Genomic DNA, 16,912 nt, shown 5'->3' with positions numbered 1-16,912 from the left:
ACCGCCCCAGCAACCATCCCAGCAACTGTCCCTGGCAACCGCCCTGGCAACTGACTTGGCAACTGTCCTTGGCAACCAGCCCAGCAACCATCCCAGCAACCATCCCCAGCAACCGCCCTGGCAACCGTCCTTGGCAACCATCCCTAGCAACCACCCCAGCAACCATCCCAGTGTCTGCCCCGGCAACCGTCCCAGCAACCGCCCCGGCAACAGACTTGGCAACCGTCCTTGGCAACCATTCCAGCAACCATCCCTAGCAACCAACCATGGCAACCATCCTGGCAACTGCCCTGGCAACCATCCCAGCAACCATCCCAACAACCATCTCAACAACCATCCCAGCAACCATCCCAACAACCATCCCAACAACCATCCCAACAACCATCCCAGCATCTGCCCCTGGCAACAGCAGCTAGCAATGGTCTCTAACAACCGTCCCCAGCAATCACCTCTGGAATTTCCCCTAGCAACAGCCCCTAGCAACAGCCCCTAGCAACAGCCCTTAGCAACAGCCCCTACGAACAGCCCCTAGCAACAGCCCCTAGCAGCCACCCCTTGCAGCCACCCCCAGCCCGCCCTGCACTTGTTGCTAAGGGCGGCCTAAGGGCAGTCTGTGGCCTGTGGCACCAGGGGTAGTGGGGGTCTGGGGGCTCCACTCCATGTTCCTCCAAACCCCCTGAGGCCAATCAGCCTCATGGTCCGCGGGCCCCAGCTCAGCTGTGGGAGCCTCTGGGTGCCCAGCCCCGGTGGGTCACAGAATCCCCGGGTCAGTAAGGTTGGAAAGGATCCCTGAGGTCACCAAGTCCGACCTCTGACCCAGCACCACCTGTCAGCCAAAGCAGAGTGCCACCTCCAGTCTTTCCTCAAACGCCTCCAGGGACAGTGTCTCCACCACCTCCCTGGGCAGCCCATTTCAAGGTCTAATCGCCCTTTCTGTGAAGAAATCCCTCCTAATGCCCGACCTAAACTTCCTCTGGTGCAGCTTAAGGCTGTGTCCTCTCATCCTGGCCGGGAGCCCATGGCAGAAGCAACCCAGACCTTGACACCTCAGACTTAATGTACTCACCCCCTAAATCCCTGTGGGGGTTTTAATCCCACCATCAATTACGTGGCCTTTCAGTCCTGGTGGGTTTCTCTTTATCCACAAGGTTTCCATCTGCTCCCTTGACATACTCTGGCAGCATCAATCAAGATGTGCTTCTGACTTTGCTCTTGACAAGACTTCATGTTTAATGTCCTGTCCAGTTTCCAGCTCTGAACTGGAGATGTCTTGATAAGATGACTTACAAAGGGGGAAATGCCTTGGGCTCTGTTTTGCTCGTTTGTGATATTTAAAGGATCTGTTTTGTTTTGCCCTTTTCCTAATCCTAAACTATCAGAAGTACCAGGTTGGTTTTCCCGCAGAGCTTTATTACCAGAGAGCCTAAATACTTTGGGGAAAACCTACTGAGGAAGTAAAGTATGGCATTTGTAATAAAAGGATTTTCTAGGCTGTTGCCAAGCATTTGAATTAAGTGGATATTAATGATAACTATTTCAAAGATTTTTAGCAATTGGATTAGATAATCCTTCATGTCTATTAGTGCAGAAGACATTACAGACAACTGGAGAACACTGCTGATGAGTGGCAGAAGCCAGAGACATTTATACACAGAAACTCTTCTGGCATAATAATCCTAAGAGAAAATTACTCCTAAATGGAGCTTTTCCAGCCCCCAGTGAGTGACTAAGGGATAATGCCAGACCTCAGGAAAGCAGTAAATTCTGCTCTTTCACCTTCTTTCCTCCCCAACTCTAAATGTTTGGGATGAAAAAAAAAAACACTGAGAAGGAAGAAATAATTATTGAAAATGTCAGGAGGACCTTATCAGAATGGATTAACAGTCCTCGCAGATGGAGTTTGCAAAAGGGAAAAGACCCTCGTTACTGTATATTTGATTCATTTTCTTCTCTCCCCAACAGAAAGGGCACTACTCACCCCAAGCAGAATTAGGCAGGTGAAATGTGCAGTTTTTAGGCAGCTCCTGTCCCTCCTCTCCCACTCTATATCACCCCAAGGCCACCAAACCCTCCAGGGCAGGAGTGCCCCAGCAGGTGCTGCCCTCAGCCCACTGTGGCCCCCCACCTTCCACCAGCATCACACTGACCCACTCTGTGCACCTGACTGGGAAATGACAAAAAAAGGAAGCTATTTATTTAAAAAAAAAAAAAAAAAAAAAAAAGGGAAATTTTCCCCAATGCCTACCAGATGCAAGTGGGTTTCAAACTAAAATTTATTAAAAAAGGGGACACGACAATTTTGTCAGCACTCTGCTCTAGGTAGAGACAATGCTTGAGCAAGAAGTCTTTCTCCAAATCCAAACAATCCTTGGCTTTTTTTAGTCCTTTCTACATTTGCTCCGTGTGGTATTTCCTGCTTGTCTTTGCAGTGAGGCCTCTTTATTACAACTCACTGTACCTGTGATGCTTGTGCTCCAATGTTTTGTCATCCTCAGGTTGCACATTCGTATTCAGCCAGGGAAATAATTACTCATTACTGCTCTTATTTCTCATCCCTTACTGGAAACACAGCCTTCCTCATTCCCTCTCCATAAACCACATTTTGCCTTCTCAATGCCAGTAACATCTCACTCTTATTCCGTTTTTTATTAGTTTTATTCAGTTTTTTATTAGGCTTTTCAAAGGATTGAAGCTGCCTCTCCCTGTTCACTGATCCTGGCCGTAACCTTCTAGCCAAGGCTCCTTTCCAAACTGAAATGAGAGTGGTAAGACCAAAGATGAGCTCCTTAATTCCTGGCATTCACTGCTGGCATCTCAGCTCTGTCTGCCACGGCTGGAGTAGGAAGGAGATGGTACTTAGAGAGCCAGAAATTCAGGAATCAGTAACTCTCAAGCTTACAGCTGAGTGTAACGTGCTGCTGCCTGGCTGAAACTCCTGGCAGCTCACTTGGGCGATGCTGAAATTCTCCAAAGCTCTGCTAGGAAATAACAGAGCCAGACAGGTACAGGCTCTATAAATGGATCCCACCTGCAGAGCCTTCGGGCCTCCTGACAGCTGCACATCTCACAGGCTGCTGCTGTTTGCTGTTGTCAGGCTCAGGGAGAGCTCATGCCTGAAGATTAAGCAGCCTTTTCAAGCAGGCCTTTAACACCACGAGACAGTCCTTCTGACAGCACTTCTTACACATTCTGAATTTCTGATTTATTTTGTCTGATTTTAATCTGATCCCCTGCTTCAGACTCATTCTCAGTGTGCAAGCAGTGCTCTCCTCCAGAGTGTCTCCTTCCTTGAGATTATTTTGATAAATGTTTGTATTCGGCTTCTTACCAAATTTGAATTCCTCCAGGAAAAATGCTCCTCAAGAAATTATTGATGTTCAAAGAGCTGAGTCTGGAGGATCTGAAGATCCAAGTCCCACCCAACACTTTATCCTTCCAAGAAGAAGAAACCAAGTCTTGTATAATTTTCTAATGGCAAGTCTCACCACACCCGCTGGGTTGGAGTTTTGGATTTTTTTTTGTTTCTTCCTCAGAAGGAACCGGTATCACAGGCTAAATCTTCTCTTTCTCATCTCATTTAAGTTTGCTTGCTTTTCACAGAAATGACTGGATTTTTACAAAGAACTTAGAAATGAAAGTTACTGTGAACACAGCAGTAATGAACGCTGCAAGTAAAAGATTATGAATTTATTAAAATGTGCCTGACTTCTGCCACTTGGGATAAAACACTTGAACCAAAATGGGTTCCATCCTACCTCTATGGTGGCAAACCCAGGCAAAAACCATAACTTTTAGTCTTAGGCAGTTCTGTTTAATGCACCTTTAGGGCATTTGCCACAAGTTAGTCCCCACCCCACCTCTCACTCAAGTAAAAGCAAACCAGAGGGAACAGCTCTGTCCCCAGGGCTCTCTTGGAAGTGCTAGAGGGTGGAGAAGCCACCCTGTGTGACATTTTGGAGAAGTGCAGAAAAGCTTTTGACAGCTGAGAACGCAGGATGGTTTTTTGCCATTTGGTGAGTTCTGACTGCCATTAGTTTCAGCCCTGCAAGGCTGGACCCCATTTCCCACACTGCTCAGCCTGTCTGAAGCTGTTAGGTTGTGCAGCTGGAGTGGACAGGGGTGATTTTTTAAAGCATGGCATGGAGACCAGGGGAGGTAAAGCTGAGAGGAAATCAATACTGGGAAATTGCTTCAGGATCCGAGCTCTGTGTCCTTTGTCAGTGAAGGATTGGCACTGAAATAAGAGTAGCTGGCACGTGCTTCACCCAGGGGCTGTGGGGAGGGTGGGTCTGCTTGGATGCAACCCCGAAATCCAGCAGTTCCAGATGCTGAAGTGGCAGCTTCTACCTGGCAGTAGATTCCATCAAGCTTGCACTGGTGTAGGCTTGGGTTTAGAGGGAAAACTGAGAGTTACCTGCTGCTCATTTGTGATACTCACATTCTCTGAACAGAGAGAGCCATGATTCTCTCTCCCAGGATTTTTCCTGGGAAGCTGTGAGACGCAGTGATAAAGCTCAGAGAAAGAAGAAAACAATTCTTATCTCTATTGGCTGCTCCTGTTGTTTGGCACCTGTGGAATGTGTTATGGAGATTAAGAGTGATTTGTTAATTGGACACTGGTGATGGTTGTGTGGATTGATTGCCCAGTTGGGTCAAAGCTGTGTCGTGACTCTCTGGAGACAGAGGTTTTTCTAGTACAGTATTTATGTAATATAATTTCGCTTAATAAAAGCAATTTATTCAGCCTTCTGCAATGGAGTCAGAGCACGTTATTCCCCCTTCGAGGGTCGCTGCTTTGATACTCACTGCTAACGTGGAGATCTGTGGGAGGCAGTGAGTGTTACAAACCTCTGGCTTGGGAGCCTGTGGGTGCTGGCACTGCACTTGCTGTGGCAGGAAGGAGAGATGGGGAGAAACTGGGAAGGTTCTGGGGACAAACTAAGAGGTTGTCTAAAGAGAAAAAGCTGTTCATTTTGCAAAAATTTGTAATCTGTTGTGCCAAATTGTTATTGATAGTAACCCTGAAGAGAAATTCCTGTGAAGAATGCTGTCACACAGGCAGCTTGTTTAGACTTTGAATGCCACTTTGATAGTCCTGGAGGCAGCTTTGGGGCTGTGGGGAGCACGGAGCTGCAGCCAGAGCCCCCTTGGCATGTGCAAGGGGCACCAGCTCTACATGTATGACAGCCCTGCTGAAAAAAAGACCATGAGAACAGAGCGTGCCCTGCCAGCTCCAGCACACACTGCAACACCAGCAGGGATGGATGCAAAAGTGGCTCCAAACAGCTCTGGATCCTGTCACGCTCCATAGCATCTTCATCCAGGCAGCAGTGGGGATCACAGACATTTCTGGTGCTAAGCAGCAGCATGAGTCAGAGGGAGAGCCTGCAGAGTCTGGTGGAGAAGCTCCAAAAATGCCCTTTCTGGGTCCTGGGAAGACAGGAAGGTTTTGATTGAAGCTGGGGCAGGAAATCCCAGGGACAGAAATGCTGCTCTGTTTATGCTGATGCAGAACTCCTAAACTGGATGCACCCAACAGAGCCTTGAGGGTTTTTAGAAAATTTCTGCTGCCTCCTTCTGTCCTCTCTCCTGTTTTGGGTCTTGCTGGGTCCAGCTGTGCATGGCAAGAACCCAACCTAAGCAGCACAAGGAAAGCCCCGGGATGATGGAGCTTTACAGAGCCTTCTGTGAAAGCAGCTCGCTGAGATATGAACACGGATCAGAGCTCTCCTAACCCAGGCTGGGCAGCAGACAGCTATAAACAAGTCAATTATAGACTGATTCTCCCTGATCAGAGAAATATTGCCTGGTATCATATACAGCTCTGTGTAAGGCAAGGGGCCAGCTGGATGGAGAATCAGCTCAAGACCAGGCTTAAGATAATGCCTTGAAATAACACTGGCTCTTGACTGGTTTAACAGCATGATCTGATTCATCTGTTCAGCCAGTGCAGCACCAAGAGAGTGGAAGAAAAATAAATCATGCTGAAAAATTAGTGCAACCAGCCTCACATATGAGAGAACACAAAGATTCAAAAAAGCTAACAAAAATCCCTTTCCAGTGTGCAGGGACCACATGCAGCTGTGTGCACCAGGACAAGGATTTTGTCAAACCTGCTCTGTGCTACCCAGAAATCCCCCTCTGTGTGGATGACACAGTGATACACCTGCAAGAAGCAATGAGAGGCAATAACAGGGTTAGACCATCACTGGATGCACTGGGTGCCCTGCACACACAGGCACCCACGTGCACCCCAGCTGCACCATCCTCCCTGCAATCCCTCTCTGCAGCTGGGGTGCCACTGTGGTGCCAGGTGAAGGTATTTGGCAGCAGGCAGACGTGAGTCACGTCATCTGCTGAAACTTCTTCCCATCATGGAGTCATGCAAGCCCTCAGACAGGACGGTCTGCGTCCCCATCAGTTCTGGGCATTGTAAAGTCAATATGAAAAATCTGGCAGGTGGAGCTCCTGCTGACATCTTATTTTGAACTCCTTTGAACTGTCCTGGTGTTCTTGGCATGAAAGCTCCATTAGTTTTAACGGGGCTTTCATGAACCTTGTTCCAGGAATGAGCACAGCTGCCAGTGGTGCAGCACCCCAGGGAACACCCCTGCCTTTTTCCAGAGCACACAGATGGAGCAGAGCTCTCCAGCTGCTCTGTGGGCTTGGTGTGAAGCTGTGATGTTTGTGAGGGACTGAAGCATGAACTGTCCCCCTGGTGCAGGTGTGAGTAATAAAGGAGAAAGAGGAAAAGGCTGATAATCAAAGGAAAATAAAATAGCAAAAAAAGATCAACCCTCCTGTTCAGGCAGTGTGAGAAAGTACTAATGGTTATCTCACTCTCATTGCGGACTAGAAGGAAAAAATGCAATTGCAGAGGAAAAGCAAAGTTTACCAAGCAAAGTGAATTTGTCGTTCACTTTGCCAGATTATTTCTGTTATTTGCTCTTCACTCTTAGAGGGATAAAGAGAAATCGTGCAAATGACCCTGGGCTACGAGCACAGCCCCCTCCGCGCACACACACACGCACACAGAAAGAGGATGCAAACACAGCCTTTGAAATCCAGGAGGATAATTGATTCTCTGACGCGTGGAAGCCCACAGGACCCCTGAGGGAGATGAGGTATAAAAGCGGAGGTGCAGCTCCCTGGCAGCCAGAGGAGCCCGGGAGCTCCGGAGTGCCCACCCTGCCCGGCACCCACCCAGCACCCACCTTGTACCCACCCGGCACCCACCCAGCACCCACCCAGCACCCACCCAGCACCCACCCAGCACCCACCCGGCACGCTCACGGGGGCAGCTCCAGAGCAGAACTTGGATCTGCAACAGGGGAAGGAGCACCTGGGCGGGAGCTGCTCTAGGAGGAGCTTGTTTTCTCCAGGAACGGTAAGTGAGAGCCTTTCTGTGCATTTAACAAGATAATGTCTATTTGGAAGTTGGGGACAATTAAATTCCACTGAAATGCAATCAAAGCTGGAGTCAGGAATGAGCTTTGCCAGGTGCTTTTGTATCATATCAAGATTTGTACCAACTTAGCGAATGAAGCAACAATTGAGCTACATCGTAAGTGCAAACCGATGCTATAAATGAGCTTTATAAAACATGTTAGATGATTACCAGCTGTAGCACAGTTCTTCTCTTTTGCTATGTCGATGTGAGTTTCTTTTTCCCTGGCAAATGAACGGTGTTTTACCCACCCAGCAATGAAACTGTGTTTGAGCCAAAGTGTGAGGAGGACCACAACTCTGTGGTACAGGTAATGCAAAGCCAGCCACGACGAGGCACAGGGAGGCTTAAAAGGATTTCTGCTTTTCTAATGTGGCATTTCAGGGTATGAAAGTTTTGGCTTTATAAAACAGCAGGCATGGCAAAAGCCTCATTTCATCTACACAGAGGTATTTTGAAGACTGCTCAGGTTGAAGTTTCAGAATTGGCCAGAGGCAGTTGCCCAGCTCTCCAACATCACTGTCACAATGCTGCTGTTCCCACTGCATAGGATGGAACAAAGCTATTACACTTCATCTGCTGGAGTGGTGCTAAAAGCTCTTCATCTTAAGAGGGATTTATTTATTAATCATTTTTTCACATGCTGCCAGAATGGAAAGGGAAGTTGTCCCTCACCTCAGGAGAATTTCGAAGGTGACAATGTTTTGCAGAGCTGCCAAGCTGCCTGCACACAGGGTGACACTTCAATTTCCCAGCTTCTCTTCTGAAATAGCAGACACATCTGGAAAGTGATGTAGAACTTTCATTTCTGATTTATTCTTGAGAGAAAAGGGACACAGACATACCCAAAAATCTGGGAGCAGTCTGTAGCTAAGGGAGAAGAAAAAGCAGGATAGGGGAAGAAGGACAAAGCCAGAAACAAAAATAATATTGCAAATAAACAAATAGTGGAGAAATAAAAAAGGGATCTCAAATGTTCAGAAAGCAATTATAGAGAAAAACCTCAACATTTAAAGAAGAGAAGCCAGAGACAAAAAGAAAGTGATAATATGGGGCTGTATCCTAGGAAGAGGAAGCAGACAACGCTGGGCCAGGTTTTCATTTACATTGGCACTTCTCAGTTCACATAGAAGCTTCTCTAATGCTGATTAAATCTCCTGGTTGGCACTTTCTATAGATGCTGGCGCCACAGTCTGCTAGTACCCACTGGTAAATGCCTTAGATAATTTCCTCTATCTAGAAAAATCTGACTTGGGATTTTCTTGAAGATATTTAGGGAAGAGGCACAGAGCAGCATGTTTTACCAAGTTCAAACGAAAAAGTCGAAAAGGAAAGGGAAGCAGGGGAGTTGTTCTAAAAGCAGAAGCCCTGTACATGTATCAAAGTCCCCTTAAGCATTCCTTGGCTCTTTAGGGGGCCAAAGTGATTGTGCAGGAGGTAGGAGATGCCACCCATGAGCACAAGGATCTTTGCAGGAGCCACTGGGCTGTTCCCAGGGGAAATGCTGGGGAAGCTGCTGGTCCCATCTGGGAGCACAAACTGGAAACAGAGACTGGGTGAGAACAACTTTGTGATAAGAAACCTCATTTCTTAGAGTGACACCTTTTCCATGTCTATCTGTGCACTTGTGGCACTGCCACTAATTCTGTTAATAACTTCCCTGATGTCAACATCAGACCCCCCTGCAAGACCTCAGGTCCTTCATGAGCCTCCCCCTCTCTGTCCAAGCAGAAAAGAGAGCTCACTGATGATGTTTTCCATCAGAGAGCCTCCCTGCCCCCCCATCTGCAAAACCCACTGCTTGAAAGTTCACTTGAGCAATCAGAAGTCCAAGCAAACCCTTTCCATCTGGAAACGGCTCCTTTTACAAGGATGTATCGTTATACATTTGGAAGGGTGTTTTTTCCCTCCTCTTAGGGAGATCAAACATCTTTCTGCTTTTTCTTGTGTATAATAAGATAGAGAACACGCAAACTCGGTATTTTAAAGGTTCCTATCCACATTCTTAAAGAATCTTCTTTGAGCAAAAGATCAGTCGCTTTCAATGGAAGCTCAGGAAGAGCAGCATTCACTGAAATACCTTCCTACTGATGCTGGCTTGCAGGGACAAAAGCGAGGAATTCAGCTCCTCTCTGCAGCTGCCCAGGGTGGCTGACCCGGGGCCTGAGTCATCCTCAGCTCTCAGCCAAGGCACGAAGCTCTGCTGGAGCTGCTCAGCCCAGCTCACCCTGTCCGGAGCTCGGGGCAGCTGAGGGAGCTGCTCCCCACAGCAGGATTCAGCCCTAAGGAGGTGTCGGAATCTGTGGGTATTGATGATTCTGAGATTGTAGAAAGTCTCTGTCTTTCTGCCCCCCTGCCAAAGAAGAAGTCATAATTCGTCTGTGCTGGTTTCAAGATTGTTTATTCTGTTTATCTCTAACATGTTCTGCTGCCCTGCCGCAGCTCTGTCCTGCAGGGCAGCGTGTGGGGCTCTGCCCTCAGTGGGATGTTACAAACATTAAATACCAGAAACTACCTGTGCTGGATTTACAATAACGTGCCAATATCTGTCACCTACGTTGGACAGTGTGTCCCCAGCCTAAACCAACAGAAAAATGCCAACACTGCAGTGAAACATGGAGGGCATGAAGAAGGAGAAAAATGACAAGACACACCCAATTTCCTCCATCTTGTCCCCTTTGGACCCCTAATCTCGAATCCTAAAATTTAATTTTTGCACCTGTGCAACACTTAATTATTACTCTTATCAAACACTCAGAGCTTGTAATTCACCCTGTAAGATTGAAAACTCTTTTCCATGGGCAGAGATCACAGACAGTGTTTCTGGGGGCTCGGTACAGGGGGGTTCCTGACCTCCTGCCAGGGTCCCAGACCTTCCAGGGCAGCCAGAGGGAAGCCCTGGATTCCCATATATTTGGATTTCCCCGTTTCTCCCCAGCCTCTGGCCATCCAGTGAGGCAGCCCAGACACAGGTACCTGCAGGTACAGCCGTGTGAGCAGGCCTGGGAGAGCCAGGACAGGTCCCAGGGCTGGCTGCAGATGCTTCTGTGCAGGCAGTGAGGTTCCTTTCACATCCCTGCCAAGTGCTGTCCTCATCCAGGAGCTTTTACAGCCTGTGCAGGGGCTCCTGGGGCTCACAGCAGCCCAGAGAGAGCTCTCCTCCAGCCACAGCAGCCCAGAGAGAGCTCTCCTCCAGCCACAGCAGTGGGACAGGTCAGTGAGGGACTCCCACAGCATCAAACCCTGACAGAGCAGACACAGCCACTGCCCTCCACGGGGGAGACTGGGCCACACCAAGACATCCCTGCCTTGGGAAGCACCACAGCCACAGAGGCACATTTCCAGCCCCTTTGTGCTGAGGAATGAGCAGAGGGACTGAGAACACAAAGGTGGAACTTGGCCTCCCCTCACTGCCCTGACTCAGGCTGCTCTGCATTTTAGGTGACTCCAAGGGGTGGAAGATGCTGGATAAGGCCATCCTGCTCCTGTTCCTGCATTTAGTCTTGTGCTCCATCTCCTCTCCTCTCTACCCAGCTCTCAGGTAAGTGCTGAGTGCTTTATGCACTCTCACTCTGCCTCATCTCTGACCTTGTGCAAAATAAGCAGGTGTCAAACTAAAGTTGCCAGCACTTCTGAAAGCCAGCTGAGCTCTAAATGTGTTTCTTGACCTATTTCTCTGCTCTGTCTTAGTTTTTGGGTGCATTGCTGGCCAAGGGGTGATTTCCAAAGAAGGCAGGCAGCTGATGTTCAGCCCAAACAGTTGGGTTTAGAGTTGAATGCTGGGTTCTATAAAGGGAAATCTGGCGTTCTCCAGAGCAGGCAGCACCTCCAGCCCAAACACTGATGCAGCTGCAGGGTACCTGAAGTCAGAACTGCAGATATTCTCGTACATGAAATCTACAGATACCGACTAAGATTTCCTGTATTTCCATGTTGGGTCTTAGAAGCTGCAATACTGCTTTGTACCTCTACAACTCCAGAGAAGCCCAAAATCGAGCATTGGCTTCTCTAATGTGGATTTGCAATGTCCCATAGAAAATTCTTTAGCCTTGTGCCAAAGCCATGGCACAAAGACTCCAGAAACAGTGGGATTCTGCTCAGGGGTGCTGGGAGCTCAGTGAGGGGGATGTTTGTTTGAGGTGGCTCTATAAACCACCCTTTCACTGCTGGAAGAGCTTCAGGGCAGCTTCTAGCTGAGTGACAGTCACTGTGATACTGCTAAGATGGGATGAAAACTGGAGAAAGAAAAAGGAGGAGAGTAGGGAATAATGATTGAGAAGACTGAGTGCCAGTTGGCATCTGAGCACACCTCACAGTGTACCTGGGGTTTCTCTTGCAGGTACAGTCCAGGGCCAGTTGCTGGCAAGGCCATGAGCTTCCAGCTGCAGCACAGCAGCTCCTTGCAGAGCCAAAACCCCTTGGCAGAGGAGCAGGAGGAAGAGGGTTTTTTATCAGACTCCACTGAGAAAAGGTTTGTACCTCGCCTGCCAGCCCTGCTGCTGCAGGGTGTGCTGGTTGCAGTCTCCCCCCAGCCCAGGAGCAGCTCAGTTAGTCCCAAACCATCACCCATGTCCAGAGCCATGTCCTGCTGTCCTCACCAGCAAGGACACACTGATGGGGCAGGCTCAGGGCTCCTGCAAGGAACAGAATTTTCCACTGAGCTCTGGGGATCTGCAGGGATGCTAGAGCCTCTGCTTTCCATCTCTGCCTGGAGTCAGAGGATCCTTATTTCTGCCTGAAGTACAACAGTGCCACCAGCCCAGTGCTTTGTGCTTCCCTTACCTGTGGATTTTCTGGAGTCTGGGTCTAACCACAGGCTAGAAATCTGCTGGAGGTGCCTGTCACCTGTCCCAGACACAGCCCTGCCAGGAGGTGATGGTGCTGCTGCAGAGCACAGGAATAGCCCAGCCCTGCCCTAGGGATTGTATTTTGCCTGCTGCCTCCATGTCCGGACTGAGCTCCCTCAAATCCTTTACCCTCCAACACTACAAGGTGTTTGCTGTGGTTACCTGCCCTGGTATCAGCCCTGTGGCACCTGGGCTGTTCAGTTTTTCCTCTCTGACAGCTCAGAGAGCAAACAAACTGTGCTCCCTTTCCCCCAGGATGCAGCGCCACGCTGACGCCATATTCACTGACAACTACAGGAAATTCCTGGCGCAGATTTCCGCCCGAAAATTCCTCCAGACCATCATTGGCAAGAGGCTCGGGTAAGCCCCAGCACCCTGCTGCCCCAGGGCTGGTTTTGCCTATTGCCCTGGGCAGTGTTTTCCATACACCAGGCAGAAATAACTGCCTTTCACTGCAACAGAAGCAATCTCTCCTGCTGGTCCACATCCTGAAGGGAATCCTACATCCCTACAGTCTTGGATACCCCTAATCACAGTTAGCATTAAGCAGCCTAATTAATGCTTTCCTCCAAGGCTGTAAGCATCAGATCAGCTGAGAGTTCTGCTGCAATACCAACAAGCAATAATATTTGCTGGTAATATTTGCAATGATCCTTCACTGGTAGGGAACCGTTATCCCTGGCCTGGTTTGAACACAGAAAACAGCCTCTCCATCACCCTTGGCTACTTAGATCACTGACTGCCCCTAAACAAGACCAACTGGTCAGATGCAAGCCAGCCCAATCCATCTTCTAACAAAGCAGAAAATACAGTGACCAATTCCTTGCTGAAATTAAGCAGAATGGCCTTAGGCTCAGTCCCAACAGGTTCTCTTTCTGTGCTGCTCAGCCTGAGCCAAACTTTGAGTGAGGGACAAAAAAGCATCTCAGAAACAAAGAGGTTTCTCATCTTCACCAAACAGAAGCAGCAAGAGCAGCCCAGGGGAAGGGGTGCAGGAGTTCCTGAGCAGGCGCCAGTCCGACAGCATCCTGATGGACAGCCAGTACCAGCAGCAGATGGTCCTGAGGGACTTCCTGGGAGCCATCCTGCAGAACCAAAGGTGGGTGGGAATCAATTCATTCTCTGCTCACTGCAGGAACACACCCAGGTCCTTATTGCTGCCTGCCTTCCAAGCGTGACCCTACAGAATTGTCATTTCAGAAATACTCGGGGAAAGAATAAGGCTGACCCCCACAAGCAGGATGCAGATAAGAATAGCCTGTCCTGAGACAGCCTGCACCACACAGCAGCACACCACTCTGCTGTCTTCTCAGCCCTGTAATCCAGTAAAATATAGCAGAAAAGTGAATTTCTCATCGATCCAAATGATGCCATCCTTGTCCTCTTCCTTGACAGGCCCCAGGACATCGACAGCAGTGGGCTGGAAGGGTTTCCCAGCACCCTGGCTAAGCTCATGTAAATACTTCTCCCTTTTCCATCTCCCCACGCTCTGGTGAGTACCATTCCCTGCTCAGTCCTGTGCATAACTCACTGCTGCTGCACTGCTCAAGGCTTGAGGCTCTCCTTCAGCGATGCTCCCACTGCTGTCCATGAAAAGGCACTTGCTGCAATTTAAGGGGGGGAAAAAAAATCCCAATCAATATTGTCAAGTACCTAAAACCCTGCTAGTTTGAACAGGGAGAACACAAGTGCTGTGAAGCTGCATGTGGGTTCTGGGAACAGGCTTGCAGCAAGCCAAAGCAGCCTTGCAAAGCTGAGATAGAGTGCCTGAGGGTCTAGGCCAGGCTAAAGGCAGACAAAAATCTTTCTCCAGCAGCAGAACCTGTCTCTAGGTCCCTGGGACATGTCAGATTTTCCCTGCATTGGACAGCAGAGAAAGTTTTACTGTTTTCTGTATCCCTCAATCCTGAAAACAGTCAGCTAGGACTAAAATTATGCTCCAAATCTTGCTATTCCTGGGGGAATGAGAGCCAGCAAACTGTCCATCCTTGGGAATACCTCCACTTGATCAGCTGTCCCACAGAAATTAAGCCTGTCCAATCCTGCCAGCACAATACAAAGGGGTGTGGAGAGATCAGTGTGCACAATGAGCAAAAGAGGGGCTGGGGAAGAGAGGGAAAATCAGAACTCTACATAAATTACACCTGTGGATTCAGCTGGGAGAGTATAATATTTCAGCATCTCTTTTGCCATGCTTGACTTGGTTACCTTTCCACAGATAAGGTCAGTCAGGAAAAGCCTCCAAGGAATGAAAAAATTTCTGTGTGTGCCTATGAAGTTTTCTGGTAATTCTCTTTTCCTCCTCTTTCTGTCTAGAATAATTCAGAGCTCATGGACCAAACTGTACAGTGAGCCCTTCACAGCACTGAAGACAATCCCAGATGTGAGCAGCTGGAAACTGATGCATAGACTCCTTAGATCTGATCAAAGGAATGCAGTGCTGAAGTACTACTTAATTTACTCCAGCCTTTACAATTTAACTCCCCTCTTGAAATACTGCTCTGTACTAAACCAGAAAAAACCCACTTCTGTGGTTTAACCTCAGGCTGCTTTACACAGAGACTAAAAATAAGTGATACACTTGTAATCCTGGGGATATTTGGTCTACTAATTAAGGTTTCAAATCACAAAGTATGGCAAAATTTCTGCCAAGTCATATTTCTGTTTGAGAGCCTGATTAATAAATATGAGGCCACCAAAAGGCAGCTTTAGGCAACTTAGTAAATTGATTAGAGCGTTCTCTAAATTGATGCCGATGGCACAACCACACACAGCAAGGATCAGGGTGAGGTGAGACATGAATCCACACATCTCCCTTTCATTGGAAACACTGCCCAGGGCTGCTGCTGCTGCCTGGCTTCCTGACACAGAGCCCTGGCAGCAGAAGGAACTCTAAAGTGCTCAGCTACACTGCCTGCTCAGCCCTGAAGAGTTCAAGCTGAAATTACAGCCCTGCCAGAGCTAAAGGAGATCCCTGAGCATCAGATCGGGCTGTCACTGTTGTACTCAGCCTCCTATGAGTGCCAGCCCCTGGCTCTGGACTCCACCGTGGCTGCAGTTACTGTGAGTGTTTTAAAAGGAGTAAGTCATTATCCCAGTGACCTCACACAGCTCCTTCCTCCCTCTCACCCCAGTCCCCCTGTTGTTTGTGTAATAATTATGTCTTCAGAAATGTAAATAGCACCGGGATGGGGTCTGCTCTCCCATCAGCAGCAGGAAATAAGAGTCATTCTAAATAAACCTGTCCAACAGCAGGTCAAGATGGCTCTTTTGTTACCTTAATTTCTTGATTCTGGGCCCAGAATGGAAGAGGCTCCTCAGAGGCAGTTGTCAAGTGCACCAAGGATGACTCAAAACTGGGTTACCAAAGGCTCCAGTACCAATAATAACACCAGGCTTGAACCACAATGATATATAAATGTGTGTTAAGGCCTATGAAGTCTTCCCTCCTTGCACTCCAACAATTCCTTGTTAGTCTGCAGTAGTTACCAGCACCAGATGACATGTTTTAGGATAGGAGGCTCCAGTGTGCATGGAAATAATTTCATCCTTGCACCAACTCCCTGTTCCAGCCCTCCCTGGTCAGGTTTTACAACTCCAGCACTGGGGAAGTATTACAAAGCATCCAGCAGGACGGGGAACACTGAGAGGGTGTTGAGGGAGATCAGAGAAGCTGTGACAGCAGCAGGAGCATGGATAACTGGATAATGGATAACAGGATAATAGATAACTGCTACCCTTCCACGGGCAGGCAGCTGTCTGAGACATCCTTCTGCTCCACAGTGCAGAAACACACAAAAGAAGTAGCCTCAGTACTGAATATACACCTGAGTAGCCTGGCTCAAAATGGGTTTGTAAACCTGTTCTGCAACAACACACTCAAAGCCATTAGGACTTACTCCCTCCAAGGAAAGGAATTACAAAAAAATGAAGAAGATTCCTAAAGTAGTAAGTAGACAGAGTAGCAAAATGAATTTTAACTCTGTTAAGTGGCATAAAAGGCACATATAACTGGATTGGATACTGAAAAAAAAAATAAAAATCAAAGCCCTTTAGAAAACATTTTAAAAGTGTTTGGGTGATTGAATCTGTGTGATTAAATGGATGGGTGAGTGTAGCTATTTGGAATAAAAGAGGCTTCTTTTGAGGTTCAGTTTGCTTCAAAATGAAGAAAGATATGCTCAAACTCTGCGAGATTAAATATAAAAACAAATAAAGCAAATAGATATCTGAGGACAAAAAGACCAAAATAATAAACACAATCTTTCCTAATGCATAAGTAGCAAAATCAATATCAACACACACAGCTTAAGAGAAAATACACCACAGGGGCACTCGAAGATTTTCCTTTTGCATCCTTGTTCTCCTTGGGTAACACTGCAGCTCTATAGGCACAGGGAAAGTTCTGTCCTAGCACAAAGCATCAGCAGAAAGAATTAGTAACAAAACAAAGCTTCTAAGTGAGCAGTAACAAAATATGATGCTAAAAAACCATTTCAGGGTAAATGACTATGAATAGTAGCTTAGTTATTTCTTACCTAAAACTCCTTTAGCCCCAGAGGACTCGAATGCAGCCTGAGATCTGGTGCTTGAAGGAGTGCAGAGGAGGTCAAAGAAG

General features: G+C 47.9%; 1 protein-coding gene across 1 annotated transcript; it reads left to right on the top strand.

Moving 5' to 3' along the window:
- Positions 1-7,248: 7,248 nt before the first annotated feature.
- On the top strand, positions 7,249-16,271 carry GHRH (growth hormone releasing hormone). The gene is made up of 7 exons (XM_030288529.4): positions 7,249-7,387; positions 10,889-10,988; positions 11,787-11,918; positions 12,550-12,654; positions 13,256-13,393; positions 13,690-13,786; positions 14,611-16,271. Exons 2-6 carry the CDS (start codon positions 10,909-10,911, stop codon positions 13,751-13,753), a joined length of 519 nt encoding a protein of 172 aa, XP_030144389.3. The 5' UTR covers positions 7,249-7,387; positions 10,889-10,908; the 3' UTR covers positions 13,754-13,786; positions 14,611-16,271.
- The last annotated feature ends 641 nt before the right edge of the window (positions 16,272-16,912 follow it).

The sequence above is a fragment of the Taeniopygia guttata genome, chromosome 20 (genome assembly GCF_048771995.1).
Source record: "Taeniopygia guttata chromosome 20, bTaeGut7.mat, whole genome shotgun sequence".
NCBI classification, from domain to species: Eukaryota; Metazoa; Chordata; class Aves; order Passeriformes; family Estrildidae; genus Taeniopygia; species Taeniopygia guttata.
This window is presented reverse-complemented; position numbering and strand designations above follow the sequence as displayed.

What these genes read in the sequence shown, in the direction of transcription:
- GHRH (XM_030288529.4), top strand. Translation starts at nt 10,909, where the DNA reads ATGCTGGATAAGGCCATCCTGCTCCTGTTCCTGCATTTAGTCTTGTGC. An exon ending in ATCATTGGCAAGAGGCTCGG is followed by an intron (nt 12,655 to 13,255) that starts GTAAGCCCCAGC and finishes TTCACCAAACAG; the next exon opens with AAGCAGCAAGAGCAGCCCAG. An exon ending in GCCATCCTGCAGAACCAAAG is followed by an intron (nt 13,394 to 13,689) that starts GTGGGTGGGAAT and finishes CTTCCTTGACAG; the next exon opens with GCCCCAGGACATCGACAGCA.